Source organism: Mugil cephalus, chromosome 20 (genome assembly GCF_022458985.1).
Source record: "Mugil cephalus isolate CIBA_MC_2020 chromosome 20, CIBA_Mcephalus_1.1, whole genome shotgun sequence".
Lineage (NCBI taxonomy): Eukaryota > Metazoa > Chordata > Actinopteri > Mugiliformes > Mugilidae > Mugil > Mugil cephalus.
This window is the reverse complement of record NC_061789.1, coordinates 10,524,607-10,545,882: the sequence shown is the minus strand read 5'-3', so window position 1 is coordinate 10,545,882 and position 21,276 is coordinate 10,524,607. Positions and strand designations below refer to the sequence as shown.

The 21,276-nt window shown below is 41.3% G+C and overlaps 1 protein-coding gene across 3 annotated transcripts in view; it reads left to right on the top strand.

Moving 5' to 3' along the window:
- igf2bp1 (insulin-like growth factor 2 mRNA binding protein 1) overlaps positions 1-21,051 on the top strand; it is a 53,062-nt gene extending 32,011 nt beyond the window's left edge. The window contains exons 3-15 of one of the 3 annotated variants that reach the window (XM_047572967.1): positions 3,878-3,926; positions 8,068-8,131; positions 10,935-10,998; positions 12,069-12,362; positions 12,519-12,653; positions 12,762-12,884; positions 13,091-13,226; positions 13,827-13,943; positions 14,078-14,194; positions 14,305-14,379; positions 14,505-14,636; positions 14,721-14,834; positions 15,584-21,051. In XM_047572967.1, the coding sequence (XP_047428923.1) occupies positions 3,878-3,926; positions 8,068-8,131; positions 10,935-10,998; positions 12,069-12,362; positions 12,519-12,653; positions 12,762-12,884; positions 13,091-13,226; positions 13,827-13,943; positions 14,078-14,194; positions 14,305-14,379; positions 14,505-14,636; positions 14,721-14,834; positions 15,584-15,754 (1,591 nt within the window). In that variant the 3' untranslated portion in view covers positions 15,755-21,051. Of the gene's footprint in view, positions 1-3,877; positions 3,927-8,067; positions 8,132-10,934; positions 10,999-12,068; positions 12,363-12,518; positions 12,654-12,761; positions 12,885-13,090; positions 13,227-13,820; positions 13,944-14,077; positions 14,195-14,304; positions 14,380-14,504; positions 14,637-14,720; positions 14,835-15,583 lie in introns of all 3 variants that reach the window. The other 2 variants (XM_047572966.1, XM_047572968.1) reach the window with 2 other exon arrangements.
- The last annotated feature ends 225 nt before the right edge of the window (positions 21,052-21,276 follow it).

The following is a 21,276-nucleotide window of genomic DNA, read 5'->3' as shown; positions in this document are numbered from 1 at the left end:
GCTTTATGCATAAAAATTACAAATAATAATTATTATTAACTTTATTTATATAGCACATTTCACAGATAAAAGTCACAAAGTGCTTAACAATAAAATAAGTAGAGAAAATAAGAGCAAATAAAAATCAAATAAGTAGAAGTAACACAATATATACAAAAAAAGGCAATTAATCTGCACATTTTAAACAATTAAACAATTATTACGCTGTTGATGTTAATAGCTGTTTCCATTCAGATATGTTTCCATCAAATGACTTGATTTCTAAGTTGCTTTAAATGATCATCCACACTCGAAGGGTTTAGTAATTTCTGCTGGAGGATACAGATGTCCTCGGGTGGAGTCAGTGAACTACCAGCGAGAAAAACTTATCAGACAGGCCAGCGTGCTAATGTCAGACAGGACAAGGTTCACGCTGATCCCTCTGCCACAGTCTGTGATTGTGTCACTTACACTTACTGGTGCAATTAGTCTTGCAGTCAGTAGCACCTTGTGTGGAGGTGTAATCGGCAATTAGCCTCATATTCCTCTGGCACTGAAATAAAAGTGTATCACCCTCAGATCATTAAGTAGAAGAGTGAATCTCTGAGAAGGAGTTGAAACCTGTTGGTGTAGCTGCCCTGGTGGTGCACACTGTTGAATTTAGAGGACATGGAAGGATACTTTTCTGACAGGCTTTATTATCCTCCTCTTGCTCACAGTCATTTAGGTTCATGTTTTGCTACCAGAGTGTAGTATAACACTCATAAACGCACCTCGATATGGTCCAGAGGTCCCCCTCTGTCTCATCTCAAGAGCACTGACCCTTGGCCTTTGATCCCCACTCGAAGCGAAGCATTCTCCTTCTCCTCTTGGTCCTCTCCTCAACCTCTGTCTTGAGGACCACACTCCTTTCATTCTCTTGGCCTCCTTTCTTTGTACGTCCTCTGTCTCCCCAGCGCTTTGTCCTGCTGGAGGCTGGAGCCGAGCCTGGATTTAATGCCTTCACAGCTGAGGGAACCTCAACAGCTTTAGTTCTTACGTCCAACTTTAGACATTTCCAGACTCATCACTGACTCATTGTTGATATGCAAAGAGGAAAACAGATTGCCCACTGACACTGTGTCCATTGGCAGTGTGTTTCCCTCTTGTGCATATCAACAATGAGTCAGGGAGGAGCAACTAACAGCTAATTTATTTATTATTTCACTGGTAAAAATGTATTTGAAACTTCCATTTGTGTTGCCATTTCAGGTAAATGTGCAAAACGTAGAAGTGGTGTAATTTTGCAGAGAGCGCAGGTTAATGTTTTGAACCAGACCACCCGAGCGGTGCTAAAAGCATGATATTTAAAACAGATAAAAAAGTGACCTAGTGCATAGGCAAACGTGGAGTGTCTTGTTTTGTTGTCCATCCGACCGCCCATCCATCTTTCCCTGCCCATTCCCAACTTGTTGCCATGGTTTCAGCCAATGGCGTAGGCTGTGGGTTGGCAGGTGGCGACGGTAGGGGTCAAACAAGTTCAGTGATGGCGGCTTGATGGGGGTTGGGATGGTGTATGTGTGTGGGAGTGGGGTTTGTGATGGTTGGGAATGGGACTGGAGAGGATAATGGGGGAGATCACGTGTTGATATGATGGAACTTTGCTTGGCTTGTTTGGTTGCATTGGGGCGTAATGAAGGGTTTTGATGTATGGTGGTAGGTGTGGAGAACAGGTTAGTTTTATGTATATTTACCCAGGTTGGGGAAGAGTCGCTGATGTAGTCAACAATTAAGCACTGATTAAGGATCAAAGGCTTTTCCCATTTTTTTTTTTTTTTTGAGGGGTGGGGGATGTCAGGTATTCTAGATGCACAATAGACTATTCATGTGGGCTGACGCCTCCTGGGGGATTGGGCGGGATTTCTTATGGGAGGGTGAGATGGGGGTTGGTTGTTTAAAGCCATATGCGTGGCATACATGGATTGTTGGAGATACATTTAAGATCTCCAGTAGGGATGGGAAAAAATATCGATATGGCAATATATATCGCGATACTTTTTCTTTTGATACAATATCGATTTTGAATGTCTTAATATAGATTTTAAAAGAAAAAGAAAAAAATCAAGCTTTCCTGTGTGCAATAAATTGGAAATTGATCATTTGGATTAAAATTGTTTTTTGACTTATTTTCTCCAGTTAAATGTTCGTCATCTGACTTATATTTTAAGTTGTGTTGAAATTTCTCATTGAACTATGTAGAATATTGCAATATAATATCGCAATAATGTATCGTATCTTGGCTCAAGTATCATGATACGTATCGTATCGTGAAGTCCTTGCCAATACTCACCCCTAATATCCAGTGTGGTTTCCAGTATGGCATACTTTCAGGTTCTGTCCCAAAAACAAAAACAGCAAACCTTTCTCTTTCACAACTTTGTGTGGGTGCTTCACTGACTCAGTGTTCTTCTCCCACTTAAGCCACATACTATTTGACTACAGCAGTTGGACTGTGTTGTAAGCCCAGGGGGGGGGGTTGAGGAGGTAGATGTATAAACATTCAGAAAGAAACCCAGAAATGGAGCAGGCGGCTGTTTTGTTTGTTCATGTCAAATTCAGAATCCATCCAGCAGAATGAGAACGAAACGCTTCTGGCAGGTTATCTGGTTTCAAAGAGTTTGTGGTACAGGCTGCAGAGTTATATCAACACCTCGTGGGCATCCCCTCTTGGTGATGGTTGGACGTATTTGTACAAGAGAGACGATGGAGAAAATGCCAAAACCTTGTTTCCAGAATTGTGTTTGGTCTTAAGAGTCGAGTGTTAAAAACCTACAGCTAAGTGTAAGTCTATTAATTGATGAATGCTAATGCTGTTAGCATTTGAGGAATCAGATTTCAAAGCTTTACTGGTAACTGAAGTCACTTAAATGGTTGTGTATATCAGCTAATTTAGATTAGATTAGATGGACACGTTATTTGAAACTTGTGAGCTGGAAACACAACAACGGTAGGAAATCTGGGTCAAAGCTTAACAATTGGTTTTCGTCTACGGTTAGATTATCAATCCCGAAAACGACCACAAAACTTGTTTGTGTCTGTGGTTTATCGTTTGACATAGAAAGGTTAGGGTAATTATTGAACTATGTTTCTAGACTCACATCCTGTTCTATAAAGCTCTGCAGCTGAATGTTACACTGTTTTGGGTTTTGTGTTCGCAAGTTACTAAAGTCTGACCCTCTTCCTCTTTCCACCTGTTTGTCTCTCAAGACACGTTCTGGCTTCATTCAGCTGCCTCCTCTTCCTCCTCCCCCCTCCCATTCCTGAGTTTGACACACACACACACACAAAGTATTCCTCATGTGTTATTATGCTTGCACAATGCAAACTTGAGGCATTATGTTTCAGGGTCACCCGTTTACATGTCCGTACTCGTGCACGGACACATGTCTTTCAGTCCATCCATTGTATCCTGATGAAAACAGTATCTGAGGAACATCGCGAAACTATTTCCTCAAATTTAAACTAGATTATTCACTCATGTTTTCAAGAGCGCAAGAAAAAAAAAAAAAACTCCAGGACGTGTTCTGTTCCTTGGGGTCACCCTCATTGATTTTGCTGCTATTGAGCTTCAGGCAATTGTGGTTGCTTCATTACGAAGCTTTCTATCAGTCCTCTGCACCGCTCCGTTAAAATGCTCTGTAAGTGGAGACAGCTTGTTTCTCACTGGAAATTATTCAGTGGGATCGTACCTGACAGTACAGTGATAACATCTTCTTCGCCACCTTTTTCTTATCCTCCTTCTTGACTTCCTGGAAGCAGTAATTCATGCTTCACCTTAGCTTTATTTCTTTCTCTTAAAAGTTTCAGTGTTTTCAGATTTTTAAAATTTGCTTACGTCTCATTCTTCTTCTGTTCACAGGACCAGGAAACTGCAGATCAGAAACATTCCACCTCACCTGCAGTGGGAGGTTAGTTTCTATTTCATTTTTTTTTTTCATCTTTTACATTGTCTATAACTGTTACTTCACACTGCCAGCAACCACACCACACCACAGTACACCCACCCACACAGCGTCACGCTGTCCTCACACTGTGTGAAATGAGTTGCTTAGACGTGCACATACTTAACAATGCCTGAAAAAAAGGATCACTTCAGACGTTCAGACCACTTCTTCCCTGTCCATACCAGCGAGTCACAGGTTGTGGTCGGTATGAGGAACAACAACAACAACAACAGACATCTATTTGACTTTCTGGCCATCTGTGTTATTACTGTACGTGACCATCTGAGGGAACTGATTAATGTGTCCAACCAGCGAAAAAACCTTCAAAACAAAACATGTGGAGCTCCATTTTAATGCCGTCATCGCCACATTTAGGACAGGATGTGTCCTTCCCTGGAGCTATTTCTAAACCGATTTTGAACGAATGCAAGCACCTCCGAAAGAACAATACAGAAAGACGCTTGAATCTGCCTCTGCGAGGGCTCCGTTTCATTAGATTGTAGCTGTTTAACATTTGCATTTTATGACGTTATTATTCAGTTATTATTATTCAAAGGGCGGTTTATGCTTCTGTGGCTATTTGACGGTGCAGCGCCGTAGCTCGACATGCACGTCCCCAGAAATGTAACTACATGTCACTGTGATGCAGATGCAGAGCTGTGATTGGTCTGCTGGGTTATGCAGAAGGTATGCGGTGGATGTTGGTGTAGTCACGGCCGACAGTAATAATCTCAGTTCCAACCATAAAAAACAATAAAACACTAAACAGAATATTTGTGATCAGTACTCATCATCCTTTTAACGTCTGGTCGGACGCTGCAGTATTGTATAACTAACGTTACTTCTCACTGAAGCTCTTAGCATTAGCATCTTTTATTTACTGAAACTGAGGCCACTTTTCTAAATAAGGCGGTACTCTAGTACAAACTAGAAGTGATTTCTGTCCACATGATAATGTTCGTGGACCATTTATTCGTTGGCAGTTTAATGGATCATTGTTGAGTCCATTTGTCCTTAATTTGATCATTCACTTTTCCCGGTCTCCCTGTATTTACTTCTACATTTCACCATGTTTTTGCCACTCATGGGGGCGTGGCCCTGAGCGACACTGGCATCAACGCATACCCTCGATTTCCAGCTGCTTTTCCGTCTCCGGTTTTCGAACTGATTGTTTTGAATTAAAGATGGAAGACATGAAAGAATTGAAGATTGACTGAGGAGGTTTAAAGATACAAGCATTTCTATGACTCTCTGTCTTTGGCGAAATTTTGTGCGAAAGTTTCAGTCGCCGTTGCTGAAAGCGAAGCAGGAAGTAGAAACAAAAATTAACCCGATTGACAAAAAAAGACACATCGCTGACTAGCGTTTGAGTGTCGTTTTTACAGAGCGAGCCAAGTATAAATGGCTCACCTTAGCGTTGACTACGTGCGTCCAGTCCCACAGAGGCGTAAACCTCACCTAAGTCGTGCATTTGGACTGTAATGTTCTAGCGTTTAAAACATGAAACAGGGTTCAAAGCAGATTGTACAAATAAGTAGCAGCCGTGCATAGCAGAGGCAGTGTGTCATAGGCGGCAAACGAACAAGGACTTCACCCGGATCACAAAAATTCAGACGGACCTCTTTGCAAATATTTCCAACCCGGCGTCTAGGTGTTTCTGGGTCATTTGGCTTCGCCTCAGTGGTGGATCGTGGGCGGAGGAACTGCAAATCTGGGCGATGACTTGTGACTCAAACCAAAACCCACTCGTTTCGTGTGAAAACTATCAGACGCGACGGCCGATTCCATTTGGAGCCAAGTGATTAGAATTGAACATGAACTAATAGTCGCGTATTGACCAACACACAAGCTATGTGGTGTAAGCACTAACCTATTGATTGCTGGTCGCTAATTGCTGCAGTTGCACGGACCGAGCTGGAGCAGGTTTTTCGCTCCAGCTCCGGCGCCTAATACCGACTACAGTAACGGTTAACAAACCACAAGAAACCTGTTTGAAAAACCACAGCGAGCACAAGGAGCTGGTCGCTTACGTGTGTGTCCATAAACCACAATAAACAGCTCGGCACCATTTATACACACATGCCCCTTTTTTGATGTCCTACACATCACAGAGTAACAGAACATTACTGTTACAAAAACGGTACGATTCAGGGTTCGCTTTTGAACTTGGACACGGAGGAATCGGCCTCAGCATTCCTCCGCAGATGTAGTTCTCCTGTTGTAGAGTTGCAGATGTTAAATCAATTTTCAAATGCTCCGCAAATGGAAAAAATAACCCGTTCCAATCCCACGGCAGCTGCAATTGTGTGAAGCTGTTTGTGAAGTGAATAGTGTTGGAAAGCTGTACAGCATTTCAAAACAAGGCTGCAGGAATTCCCCCTTTAACTGTTAAAATATTATACATCTATATGTGATGTGATTTTAACAGACAAAACTAAACGAGGAGGATGTTTCCGGACTCGACAAACTATTCAGAGCGGCAGATCTCTGTGTCTCTTTCTGCTCTGGCACGTTTTGCCACAAAGTATTCACCTGTAATCTGTTGATTCATCAAACTAGATTGAATGCAGAGGATGGGAATGCGGCAGGATCAGTGCGCTCTGTACATGTGATGTGTAGCAGTTTCTGTGTGCATCAGTACATTTGTGAGGGCGTGGCACCCCGCCAGCCTCCTCTGGAAAGAGACTGGCTGTGGGAGTGGCTCCCTCCCCCCCTCCTCTCTCTTTCTCTGTGTTTGTACCATTGTGCAAGCTCCTCTTCTCTTTCTCCGCTGCTCTGATTCGTGCCGGCTGAGGCCACACGGGGGCGACGTCTCTCCGCAAAAACTGACTGAACGTCGTCGTCTCAATGCTTTCTATGAATCCTGAAAAGGGTTGAAAACACTCACCTCCATGTACCTACTCTTTGGAAGCAATCCTTGCAGTATTATAAAGAATAAAATAGTTTTAAAAATGTGTAGCAGCTCTGTGAGGCATAACATTATGACCACTGACAGGAGAAGTAAATAACATTTAAATATCTTAATATCTTGTGACATGTACCAGAGCAACAAGAGAGCACTTTATTGATCCCCACAGGTAAATAGTTTTGTCCAAGCTTCCCAAGATAACAAGATAATAAAGGACATATATGAACCAGACATAGACGTAGCAATACGTTATGTCAAATAAAATAAAATAATCTTTTTTATTTATATAGCGCATTTAATACCAAGAGGCAACTCAATGTGCTTTACATAAAGACAAAGCATTTATAAAGAGCAGCATAAAACAGAAACAATTGGCAAAAAAAAAACATACAAGAAATAAAAATGTATATAATATACATATATATACATGTACATATACATTAAGACAATTAAAGGACTTGCAGTGCAGATCCAAGATTACGATTTAAAATGATTTAAAACAGCTCAGCCATAAGCACATGAAAATAGAAATGTTTTTAACCTGGGTTTAAAGGTGCTCACAGTTGGATCTGATTTGAGTTCTGCTTTTGTTCCAGTTGTGTGCAGCATAAAAACTAAATGCTGCTTCACCGTGTCTGGTTTAAACTCTGTGCTCCACTATCTGACCTGAGTCAGTAGATCTCAGAGCTCTACTGGGTTTATAAAAAAAAATTGAATAACAATGGGATAGTAACAATTACACAAAATAATGTACAGTCCAAACTACAGTCTAATTTACATAGAATATACAGGTAATTTAAAGTGTCTCAGTCCCAGCAGATTCCCAATAGGATTCCACATTGTAATTATTGTAACTGGTGCAACAGTAACATCATGGACTTTAACTTTACTTCTGTTTCCCAAAGAGTAAAATGTCAAATCAGTTGCGTAAAATCACTCTGGTAAAGATTTGAAAATAAACTTGATGTTAAAATCATCAATCATCTGTGTCTGAAGCTACGTCTTATTATTTGCAACTGAATTTCTGCGTGATACTTAAATAAATCCACTAATTCCATCTGTTGTTGTTGATAAATGTTTTAACATCATTTTGCACTCACTTAAGCAGTTTTTCTTAAATTTTACCCTATTTGATTGATATAAAATTTTGCCATTTGATTTTCAGGATGCTAATTTGTCCTCGTTTCTTCTCCTCTGTCTCTGCATCAGGTGCTGGATGGCCTGCTGGCTCAGTGTGGAACCGTAGAAAACTGTGAACAAGGTGACTTTTCAGCCGCACCCTCACTTTACTAGATTTTTATTTCTCTTGTTTGCTGTCTCTCTCTCTCATGTCTACTTTTCTACATTAAAATGAGCTTCTATTTAAAGGTAACAAACTGGCTGAATTGTGCCACCATGTGGCAGCATGGTGTAACTGACTACAATTTACTGCACAAACAAACAGTTGTGATTTTAGGATGTTTCATGAAGCGACACGTCCTCACTCAATGATTTTAAATTTATTGGAGTTATGCAGGAGGTGAATTAAGCATGAAGACATGATTCAAGCAAGATTTGTTTGTATCGTGATGCGAGGTGATGCAAGATACATGTGGGATTTATAACGAATAAGGATGGAGAGACCCAGCGTCCTCGTATGGGGACATTATGTTTTCAGTGTGTGGCAACTTATTTTGCTTCATTTAGACCTGTCGTCCTCATTAAGAGACACTTTTTTCTTTCATGTACCGGTAGCGAAGGGTCAGTAAACTTGTTTATTTAGTTTGATTAACTTTTCTAGTTTGATATGAAATGCACATTTAACAAATTCCCAAGTATTCGTTTGAGGACATTGTTTTTTTTCCAGTTTTCAATTACACATTGGTGACTTAAATTGTGGTATACAGCGAAATAATCCCTGTGTCCGCATAGTTTTTTTCAAAAACCCTCTTCCAGTTCAATAATGATAGCTATTTTTTTCTATACTTCTTAGGTCCTACTTATCCCAAATACCTGAAGATTTTAATCTTATTTTAAAGAAATTCCAAAGAAATGTTTGGGTCACAGGAGGTTAAGTAAGAGGCGGTTTGATTGGGGGCAACTCACTGCTAATTGACACTCACAGAAAGGTTAGAGGAGATGACGTTAATCCATCACTATTTCTAATGATCCTCAAATCAACGATATTTAATTTATTATCAAATAACACACAAAAAACAGAAAACAGAAGCCAGGCCTTTGAAAAGGTTGGTTGCTCATTTTTCTGAATATGTTGACTAATTGATAAATGAAGTAACTGAATTGTTTGAAGAAAGAAAGAAAGAAAGAAAGAAAGAAAGAAAAAAGAAAAAGTTGACCAAATTTACCCCGTTGTGATTTTCTAATAATATTCCAGTCCTTCATATGAGCTGACCAGTCACTAAATAGATTCACTCTGCTGATGTTGCAGTCCAGGAAAAATCCTTTACAGCGAACACACCTGTGGTTCCTCCCTCCTCCTTAGTCCTGTGCTGGCGGTCGATCTGTGGATCACAGACTAGAGGACAGAGGACAGAGGGAGGAAGGAATCGGGGCGGAGGCGTCACTGCGGAGGTGCTCCGTGCTGCAGAACCAGAACACACCGGTGATATCACATATCGCTGGGAGCGCTCCAGGATATAGATGGATATAAATTAATTACTGATTCAATTGTAGCCCGCACCAGACTGCATAGCATTGATCTGGAAACATTTGAGAATACAGTGGAAAAGGAAAGGGGCGCAGACACGTCTGCATTAACCGACTATAAAATGGGATCTGACGTCCGTCTCAGTTGCAAATACACACAAATCGACGTTTCTTTTTGTGAGGCAAAAAATTTGCATTAAAACATTATTCCACCAGAGGTGGATTAATGTTTTGTCGGAGGGATTCCCATCAATTTGCACAGTGCAATAATGTGTTATTATTATTATTAAAGATTATTTGTTCATAAATCAAAATACAAATCATATCAAAGGAGTTTTCTGCCTCAGGATTATTTGCATAATTAAATTATCAGTAATATTAATCACTTGATGTGGAGCCATAAAAACAAACCATAAAGAACTGCAAATACTTTGTTTCATAAAAACTTCTCATTTTGTAAAGAACTGCTTTGCAGTGATCTCTCTCTTTTTTTTTTAAGAGGACAAATACGGATTTCCCTCTTCAAATTTCACAATTCAAAATACAAATAACCCTCATACAACCTGATATTCTTGCTTTGTGTTCTTGCTCCTGCATTTTGAACTCTTTAACTAATTATAGTTTTGTTATGTCCATGTTGCTCTTAACTTTTGTGCAGACCTGAAATCTAACTAAATGTAAATGTAAATGTAAATTGTACAGTATTTTAAATATAATCCATTACAAGCAAATGTTAATTGAAATATTCTGAATGAAATCACAGGCCAAGTATCAAAATATTGTACATGTTAAAGTATTAATTTGAGTAATATTAGGCACTTTAGAAGTTTTAGAAAGAATTTATGAGACTTGTAAAAAACTAATTTTCTGTTTTTTGGTGTGACATTTTTAATAATAACTACTTTGTGTCTGTGACAGTTATATAAATGTTACTCATTAAAGTTAAAAAAGGAAATTATGGGAATGTATTTTTATGATTTCTATATATAAAATCCTTAACCTCAAAAAAGTGTGTTTCAATATGCAGCACATTTTGCTCTAAAGTGTAATGGAATATTAGTGTATATATATATATATATTATTTTTCCAATATTAATATTTTTTTGTATATAGTTTTATATATTTTTCTGAGTTTACAAACGGAATTTCTTTTTACACTTTAGGTTTGTTCAAAATAGTCAGTTGAGTCCCTTTTTTTATTTTGAATTGGAGTTGAACTGAATAGTAAGATGCAATAGGATCAAACTCCTTAATCTTCATTAGGGTGAATATTTTTTTGTCTGTTTTTTCTTTAGTTTTTTTGTTTTTCTAATCTTTGCTGGTGAGTGAAACACTGCTCAGATTTCACTCAGATTGTATTTGACCTGTTATTAAACAAATGTGTGATGTATTAAGAGCCTTCCTCTTCTTCCTTTCAGTCAACACAGACAGTGAGACGGCAGTGGTTAACGTTACATATGCATCCCGAGAGCATGCCAGACAGTAAGTTACCATGTCTCTTTTCATCTCTTTATCTAGTCTTCTGTTTTTCATTGGAGCTGAAGAAACTGAAGAATCTATTTAAAACAAACATATAACAAAAAGCAATACACAACAATAATAATAGTAATAATAATAATAAGTAAAGATGCTTAAAATTGTATCTCGTTTTCTTAATGCGTCAAATTGTTACATGAGTCCCATCTAGTGGTCATTTGTAAGAACTGCATCGTCTACCTGGGGCGTTTCTTAAGAGTCTTAAAAGTCTCAGAGTTACCTTTTAAGTAAAGCGGAGTTATAATCTAATAGAAAATAATTTTTTTTACATTTTTTCTCAAGCAGAACTATACAGGTATTAGCAACAAAACCGTTCATATAATTGAATCTGTCACTGGATTAAACACAACCTTAATATTAATAACTTTGTGTTGTTTAAAAGTATAAACAAAAAATATTGTTAAGCACATATTGTTAAAATATTGAATTTTATAGTGGAAACTTGATGTGATGTAAAAGGTGTAGTGGCCTTTAACATCTTTCAGCCTTTTAATTTAAATGGGAAAATTTAGAAATTTAATATATGTCAAGTATGTTTAGATTTTTAGTACCACAACAGAGATTGGAGTAACGTGTACGTGAATTTTAATGTGGAATATTCAAGTATCTCAAAACAGCCCACCAGGAAAAACAACAGTACATAGACCCATAATGAAGATATCTTTAAAACATATAAAGAAACTAGTCTCTCAGATCTGAAGAAGCTTCCACTTCATGGTTAAATGTCTTCAAGAAACTCTTCTTTAGCCTTAAAGAAACAAGTCCGACATGGCTCTTTCTTGTGCACCTCTGTTTTCATGCCTGCTCTATTTCTGTTAGTGTTTACAGTGATTGTGTGATGATAATCACTACAATAATCTGTAATCATGACAATGATAACATCTGAAACAGACCACAACAAAGCTTGATAGAGGAGCAAAAAGCCTACATGTAATTAAATATGTAAATATTTTAAATGTAAAGGGATACTGTTAGTTTTATATCTGACCTGCTGATGTGCCGCGTCCTTCCACCAGAGCCATCCAGAAGCTGAATGGATACCAGTTTGAGAACAACGCCCTGCGCGTCTCCTACATCCCAGATGAAACCTCTGAGCTGGAGGGAGGCCAGCGGGGGCCTGACAACGGCCGTCGCCCCGGCTACGGGCCCCGCGGCGGACCCCGCGGCGGCTCCCCAAGCTCGGGGATGCCCTGCAAGCCCCCGCACGCCGACATCCCTCTGAGACTCCTGGTGCCCACGCAGTACGTCGGAGCCATCATCGGGAAGGAGGGAGCCACCATTCGTAACATCACCAAGCACACGCAAAGCAAGTGGGTGACGGTTTGATATGTTTGTTTTCATGTGTGTAGGGACGTGTACTGAAGTAGTCCCACATGAATTACATATTTAAACTGCATCAGTGTTTACAGCCGATTTGCAAGTGACGATTAAAATAAATGAAATCACAACTTCCTCCGTCGCTGCAGGGTCGACGTGCACCGCAAAGAGAACGCGGGCGCTGCAGAGAAGCCCATCAGTATCCACTCCAGCCCTGAAGGCTGCTCAGCCGCTTGCCGCATGATCCTGGACATCATGCACCAGGAGGCTAAAGACACCAAGACGTAGGTTTAAAATAACCAGCGTATTATTCATGATGTAAAACTAATGATCCTGGACTGTTACCCCGATGATTTGAGTGTGTAACATTCAATAATGACTTGCATTTGAAGCGCTGATGAGGTTCCTCTGAAGATTCTGGCTCACAACAACTTTGTCGGACGCCTGATCGGGAAGGAGGGACGCAACCTTAAAAAAGTCGAGCAGGACACGGACACCAAGATCACCATCTCCCCGTAAGACACCTAAGCTTCAAAGAAGATAATTAGAAGATTTTTACTAGATAAGAAACACACCCAGCACAAGTTTTCATCACGCTCTAAGACATTTCACGGCCGCTTAACCACCACGGAGCGGCAGCAGCAGCTGAAATTATTTTTAAATGAGCTCCTTATTAATTAGGCGAATGTAGCAGTAACCACTCCCGGCGTAATGTGTGCAGGCTTCAGGACCTGACGCTGTATAATCCAGAGAGAACCATCACGGTCAAAGGAACCATTGACGCCTGCTGTCAGGCCGAGGTGGAGATCATGAAGAAGGTCAAAGAGGCCTACGAGAACGACATCGCAGCTATGAATGTGAGTCTGAACACACTCGACGCACATTTTTAATTTGTACTTCAGTGGTGTGCGTTTCTTGCCCTGAGATGGTTTGATGTGAAAGTGCAGCGGCCCCCAAAAAGATTTCAAACCGCATTCATGATGTGTAAAATTCTTTGACGTTCTGTCATGTTTTAGGATTAATTAAACACAGTATACTATGGTCTATAAAACTCATGAAGTTTTTCTTGCCTCTTTTGCAAATTAAATGCTGTAATCCATAGGTCTTCAACAGGGGGTCCGCAACCCATAGGGGATTCGCGGAGGTACTGCAGCGGGGTCGCAAAATCTTTGGTTGATTTTTATATCATTTATATATATATATATTTTAATTCTCCCCCATAAATTTAAATTTCTGTAATTACACGTTAACATGAATCCAACATATTTTAGTAAACAGATAAGGCATAGCTTAATATTGAATAATAATAATAATGTATATTTATGAATTAATATAAAACACATGTAGTAGGTAGGGGGTCCCTACACAATCGCTCCATCAGTTTGGGGTCCTTGGCCTGAAAAATGTTTCACATGTACGTCATTTATAACCTCCAGTTTCTTTCTCTCCAGCAACAGACTCACCTGATCCCTGGTCTTAACCTTGGCGCTCTGGGCCTCTTCCCCTCCTCCTCCAACATGCCCCCACCGCCTCCTGGAAATGCAACTGGTGGCGCCCCCTATGGCTGCTTTGGGGTAAGATTGAACTGAGAGAAACGGAGTGGCCAAACAATGCTTTTCTCTACTAACCCAACATGCTCACATTCTTGCTCCTATACAAATCTAAAGTTTATGTAATGAAATATTCTTTTGTGTGTGTTTGCACTCAGGCTCCGGAGCAGGAGACTGTTCACGTGTACATCCCAGCGCAGGCAGTGGGCGCCATCATCGGAAAGAAAGGACAGCACATCAAACAGCTGAGCCGCTTCGCTGGAGCCTCTATCAAGGTCTGTAAATCAAAAACGCATCGAGCAACAGGCACATCTTTCAGATTTATTTTATCAAGTCAAACCTCAGTCCTTGAAATTCAGTAATGCATTTATCCATATTTATCCAGATCGCTCCTGCTGAAAGTCCAGACTCGAAAATGAGGATGGTGATTGTGACAGGACCCCCTGAGGCTCAGTTTAAGGTAAACAAGACGTTCATTTACATACTGACGACCGTCCCATTTATTTCACCTTCTCATTCCTGGCTCCTGATTGATTGAACAAACGTCTGCACAGGAACATTAAAAGTTTTTTCTCCCTGCTACAGGCTCAGGGCAGAATCTACGGCAAACTGAAGGAGGAGAACTTCTTCGGGCCAAAGGAGGAGGTCAAACTGGAGACTCACATCAAGATGGCTGCTGCTGCTGCAGGAAGGGTCATTGGCAAGGGAGGCAAGACGGTAAGCCAACGGGAAGGGCGCGCTTAAACCTTCAACGTAAGGTTAATGGCGTGTCCTGAAATAACCAGCTTTTGTTAACTCCAGGTGAACGAGCTGCAGAATCTGACAGCGGCTGAGGTGGTGGTCCCCAGAGAGCAGACGCCCGATGAAAACGACCAGGTCATCGTGAAGATTAATGGACATTTCTATGCCAGCCAGGTACGGCTCATCGTATACACTTTTGCAATTACTATACTGAAAGTGCAAGACATTTTATCTTTTATCGCAATAACACTGAGAAATACGACTAATCACGATTAAATATCATTCATTTTATATTAATAGTGTGCACTGTAAACTGAGTATTTTGCTGTATCATTATTAAAATGTTCACATGATTGTACAGATTCATACAACATAAATACTAAAGCTGTATGTTGTACATTTTTGATCTATGGTCATCTGTTCAAAAGCGCTATATCTAAAAAAAAGTGTCATGGCTTAGATATTTGTATATATAATGTGTTGCCACAAATTTGTGTATCTTACAAACTGAATCACTAGCAATGGTTAGAAAACAGGTACAAAATCAGAAATTAAGCATTTCATTGTTTACTACAACGACTACAAAAAGATCATCCGTATGGTTACAATGCCAGTTAAAGGGTTAATCAATAATTTGTATCTGTGTCTTTTTTGTTGACAAAGTGATAATAGAAAGAACCTTATCTAGGCTCTTGACAAACATTTCTTTGTGGTACTCTTATTGCTTCATTTTACTTGTCCACAACAGTCTGCGGTGTTCCTCAAAGCTCAATTCTGGGTCCACTTCTTTTATATATTTACATGCTTTCTTTTTATGCAGATGATATTCGATTATATGTTTTTATCAAGTTTAGCTCGACTAGTGCTGCTGCTGCTGTTTTCCGACAAACCCTTCTCATTCTCTTTCGCTCGTTGTCCTCCAGCTGGCCCAGAGGAAGATCCGGGACATCCTGACCCAGGTCAAACCGCCACAGAAAGGGGGCGGGATGAGCAGCATGGGCGGCATGGGCTCCGGCTCTCAAACCCAGTGCTTCACAGAGATGGGCAGCCCCACGCAGGGACTGACTCAGGAAAACCAGCCACGCAGGAAGTGAGGGTCCCGCATCCTGCTCACGTGCTGTGGGGCCCGCCGCCTGACGGACAGACAGACACATGCATGGACGGATAAACGGACGGACAGACGGAAACAGGAGAGCGACACACGGACCCAGCGATAGACAGGGAGAGATATAAAAAGAGGGAAGGATATGCCCGATAGCCAGAGAGAAAGACTTAGAGAGGAAAGAGAGAAGATAAATAAAATCAAAAGATGAAATGAATTAAAAAAAAAAAGAGGATTAAGATAAACAGGAACTAGAGAACAGAGACCAGATGCCAGGCCAGAAGAGAGACTGAGTGAGGATGGAGGGACGAAGGCAAGGAGGGATGCAGAGAGGGAGGGGCGGTGTCCTCCTAGTGTGCTCTGTTGTGGCTGCTACCAGCTCCTCATCTGCTGTGATTTTAACAGATCGAGCACCGGATAGGTTTAAACGACAGGGGCCGGAGATCTTCTCCTTGTGAAGCTGGGGCATCACTGCCTGTTGTTTACACCCATCTACTGCAGGGAGGAAGGGACACACTAGCAGGGGCCTCCTGTTTGTCCTCCTGTTTGTACCCTCTGTAGACCTTCCCAACCATCTGCAGTCAGTCCTATATTTTAAGGGTGGTTTTTTTAAACATAGAGATATATGTATAGAAATGTTTTATTCAGAGCTATTATTGATAGAATGCAGTGAGGTGGAGCCGGGAGAGGGAGCAGGGGAAACTGCTGCAGCGGCGCAGAGGTATAGGCTACTGGTTTGGCGCTATAGCCTCAACCACCTCTAACCTCCTAGCCAGTGAAAGTTTAGAAGAGGGGCCGCAGATGTTAACACTGCTCTTTAACCACCTCTCTGAGTAGCAGAGAGATTATGAGACAAAAAAAAGAAGAAAATATGAGGTTGTAAATATATAATCTTCATGTAAATGTTAAGAAATGCTGCGTCTAGCCGGCTTTGCCTGTTTATTTTCTTCGTAAGGAAAGGGGTCTTCTGTATGTTTCCCCAGTCCCTTGGCTATGATATGTAGCATAATGTAGCCTACAGTGAGGCTGGGGGGCTGGGAAGGCACTGAGCAACCCCCCCACCCTTCTATGTAAGGCAGGCGGGAGAAGGCGCAGCAAGAGACAGTAAGGAGAGCGGAGGTCGCGGCTGGTCCTGCAGTTCTAATGCAGTGGCTCAGCTTACATGCGTGAAATCGTAAAAAAAACAAAAACAGCTTTGTTAAAACCGCCAGCAGCTATGCTAGCTGGCCAGCGGCCCGCGCCTTAAACGGCATATTTTATATATATTATATATATATGATATGTGAGTTAGCCCGGCCCCTCGGGTGAATGTACGGAAGGCAGTGAGTCAGGTGTGAGATTTAAGTCCGACAGTGACAGACAGACAAGGTGTGTCTGAGTGTTTCTGCTCATTGTATTTGTCCAGCCTGAGACAGGATGGCTTTTTTTTCCTCATTGAGGCTTAGGGTCCTTAAGAACATCTCCGCATTGAAGTCATTTTCTTCTAATGCTCGTAGGAAAGAAGGACTAGCCTTGACCATGCGCAGGAACCAAAAAAGAAAAAGAAAAAAGTCTTCCAAAGCTCTTTGCCTTGAGTTCAGCAACGGTAAAATCAGACAGATGGGGAGCAGCTTCCTCGTTCTCTCTCCCGATCTGCCAAAGGCCTGTGTGTGCGGAGCCTCCAGACCCTGCCTGCGTATGATAATGAGGGGCGGGGGTCTACACCTGGACGCTCCTGCCAAGATTAGAACAGATTAGAGAAGAAATGAAAAAGAAAAAAAACCTACCTCAGGGTAAAGTTACCTCAGTATTCCTAACTTTTTTTGCTTGCTGGTGTTTTATATAAGAAGAAAAAAAAGAAAAGAAGAGCTGATAGTCCTGAATATTTTTTATTTTTTTAAGAAAAAAAGTAATTTTTTTTAGGTATTTTCTTGTTTTTTTTTTTCCTGTTTTTTTTTTTGTTTTGTTTTGTTTTTTTTTTATTATTTTTTTTTTGAGGGGGGGTGGGGTTGTGATGATGGTTGAATGAGTTCAGGAGGACGAGGAGGTCGTGTTTTCCTTGCAAAACAAAGAGAGAGATGAATGGTTGTCTGGAGAGGTGATAGGCCTGACGCCATTTTGCCTTTTTAGTGGGGAAATGTGCTCTCTGTCTTCCTGAAGTGTGACTGTAGCAGCTGAAACTGAAAAAAAAAAAACTAAAAAACTGGCCAATGGGGAGTGGTGTTAATGCAACAGGGGGGTCCTGACGTGCACACGGTGAATGAACACGCCACCGGGGGCTTTTTTTTTTTTTTTTTTTTTTTTTAACATCCTGGCCACCTTCTCTCGGTGTTGCTTTAGTCGTACCTAATCCCCCTAATGCTCACGGCTTCTGCCCCGCTCTGTGCCCTGAAGGACTTTCCTGTCCTGCCTTATTTTGATGAAATCATCACGATGCGCCAAACATTACGAGAGGGCTTGAAGTGTTCAAATTAGATGTGAAAATGAGCTTTCAGAGCTGAGCAGCAGTGAACACACCACAACTAGCTCTGACTTCTCTGAATGTGAATATTTATTACCTGTGCACTGACCGCGACACCTCAGATGCTCCCTGTTGGCTACATATACGTGTGTGTGTGTGTGTGTGTGTGAATGATGCAGGTTGCGTGTGTGATCACTGGTTTTAAATGTTTTTTTTTGGTTTTTTTTTGTTTTTTTTGTCCTTGTCGGGGGATGTGTTTGGGTGAAACTTAGAAAATAGAAAAAAGAAAAAGCAGGACGAGAAGCTATGGTCCTTCTGTCTGTGATCCAACTGACCGAGGATGAGGAGAATCCAAGACAAGAAAACTGGGGGCAAACTAAGAAGTAAAAGCAAGCGAGTTTAAAAAGGAACAGCAAGACCGTGACATGATAGATAGATTCACACCTGTACATAAGATGTTCAAAAGGCGACTTTTGTATTTTTGGAGAAAAAAAAAACCTAAAATCATAATGGGAAAAGCTGCTGAGAAAGGAACGACTGCGCCAAGCCAAGTCACTGAAGGACACTGCCAGATAACTGACAACCTTTTTAATGTCTTACCCGCGCTCGGCGACACACACCGACAGCCTTCACAAGCTCGAAACCCAGCGAACAGGGAGAAATCTATTCTGTGTCTATGCTTCCATTTATTTGCCCAGAGGTTTCTACCTCTTTCCGAACCATAGAGCTCTATTCACAACCACCGAGACATGCTATTTAGGATTCATTATTCAGCCTGCAGCCTTTTTTTTTTTTTTTTTTTGGGGTGGGGTGGGGGGGGGGGTTGGTTTTGATTTTTTTGAATTTTATTTTAGGTTTTATTTAGTTTTGACAATACAGCAAGCTTTATTTGGACGTGACATCTGGGGACGTACTGTTGCACTTAACCGATTAAATATGTCAACGACGTCAAACTATCGAAAAAAACGACCTGAGAACACCTGGTGCAAATCTCTAAAGAAAAAAAAAACAAAAACGAAATTGGAGCGCGAAGGGACGGGGAGAGGGAAGGATGGAAGGGAGGGAGAGAAGGATGGGAGGGAGGTTAAAGGTGGGTTGTCTGAATCCCACCATCTCCTTTCTTTCCCCCCCGCCCCCGTCCTTCCACACCAACATGCTTTCTTCTCGCCCTTCTGCGCTCTGGGAGAAGAGTGTTTTTGTTTCCTTTTATTTAAAAAAAAAAAAATCATTTCATTTTTTGGAGTGGGCGGGAATGTCAGGGTCCCTCGCCCTCTCTTGCGCTGGTCTCCACCGTGTTCGTTTTGCTCACTTCTGTTCAAGACCTTTTTGACTTTTCTTATTTTAACCAACTCTTTTTTTTTTCTCTCTCTCTCTCTCCTTCAATTTTTACGTTCGGACTCTTCTTTGTTGCAAAATGAAAATAGTGGAATTTGATCATGTTTTGTTCTTTTGCTTTTTGAATGCACAAATCTATTAACAAGACGGCTACTAAATACAATGAAGTACTAACACGTAGCTCAGTACATTTGACTGTGCCAAACACACAGGAAATCCAGCGCGGAGCCATGTTGAGCAGACGGCCTGTAACGCTGAACTTACCGAGAAGGTCTTAAGATAACTCCCGTTCTTCAGAGTGAAGCTTACTCATATGTCGACGTCTCACATTGGCGCTGAGCTCTTCTCGACTTGTTTTTGTATGTGCAGTAGAGACAGTAGAGAAAACTTACATTTTAGGGTTAAAGCCGAGACACGCGCCGTGCTGCCCACCCACCTACCTACGTACCTACGTACCTACCTACCGCTCCGGAAGTAAAATCATTAAACCTTTCTAAAGTGTCCTCTCTGCCATTAGGAACCCACATCTGGATCGTTTCTGGGCCAGAAAGTGATTACCGTGTCCACTCTTTTTTTTATGCAAGTAAAGTGACGTATTGATAAGTTGCATCACACTTTAGCAGTGTGAGATGCCACACGGTGTAAAAACCTGAAAATCTCTGGCACACACTGACATTTCAAGGAAAAACTTACACTATTCTTTTATCAAGCTACTCCCAACATCGTTTAAGGGACAACACCAGTGTTCTTTGCACGTTTTACCCTTTCAGTTAATCAGTAGGGCGTCATCCTGTCCACGTTTAAGTCTAACGGTTCACCAAACGTTCACCGCTGGCTCTGTTTTTTCGGTTCGAGAGCGTGAGCGGTGGGGTTTTTGCCGGAGCCGTTTCACTGGAAAACTGTCCAACGTTGTGCCGCGGAAATGGAGGGAACCAAAACATTGACGCTGCAGGCAGCACAACCAAAACAGTGAGCTGAAAGAGGCTAAAACGCTACGCAGATCGGGCTACGAGCGAAACCTTTTTACAGTACACACAATCAGAAATGAGCTGTTGTCGACGTACGGTCGTCGACTGTAGCAGCTTTAAATCTTTGCAGAGTCACTGCCATGTCAGTTTAAAGACGACAGCGTGCTTTATTTTTTTCTCCTGGTCCTAAAGCATGCATTAAAATATATATAAAACATACGCAGCGCTTAAATTAAAGGGTTGGACACGTTCACAAAGAATCACTGGTGTTGTCCCTCGGATGGTTGGGAATTCAAACTTTGGGAAACCATCTCACCAAGCTTATGGTTTGTGGCAGAAGAGCATAGCTTTGCTTTGCACCGACAAACGGATAAAGAGCAGACAGACGGACAAACTCCAAGCTATTGCGAGGAGGCGAAACGGCATCGGCGCCTCCACATTTTGTGTACCTGTCCTCCTCCTCCTCCTCACTGTCCCTCGGCAGACACGGGCTCAGACTCTTGACCTTTTCTGAGACGAAACCCGGCCCGAGGGACGGCCTACAGAGAAAAAAGAAAAAAAAAAAACGAACTAACAAACCTCTTGACACATAACTAGGAACGCTACCTCAAAGCATAAGCAAACTCAGCTAGAAGATTGTTTCTTTTATTTTATTTTTTATTTTTTTTTGAAGTACAGACAAGAGCAAGCAGTCAGTCAAAACAGCCGGACAGACATGCAGACAAAAAGGACGGGCAGTAGACTATGTTACAGTACAGTCATTTTTCTTTT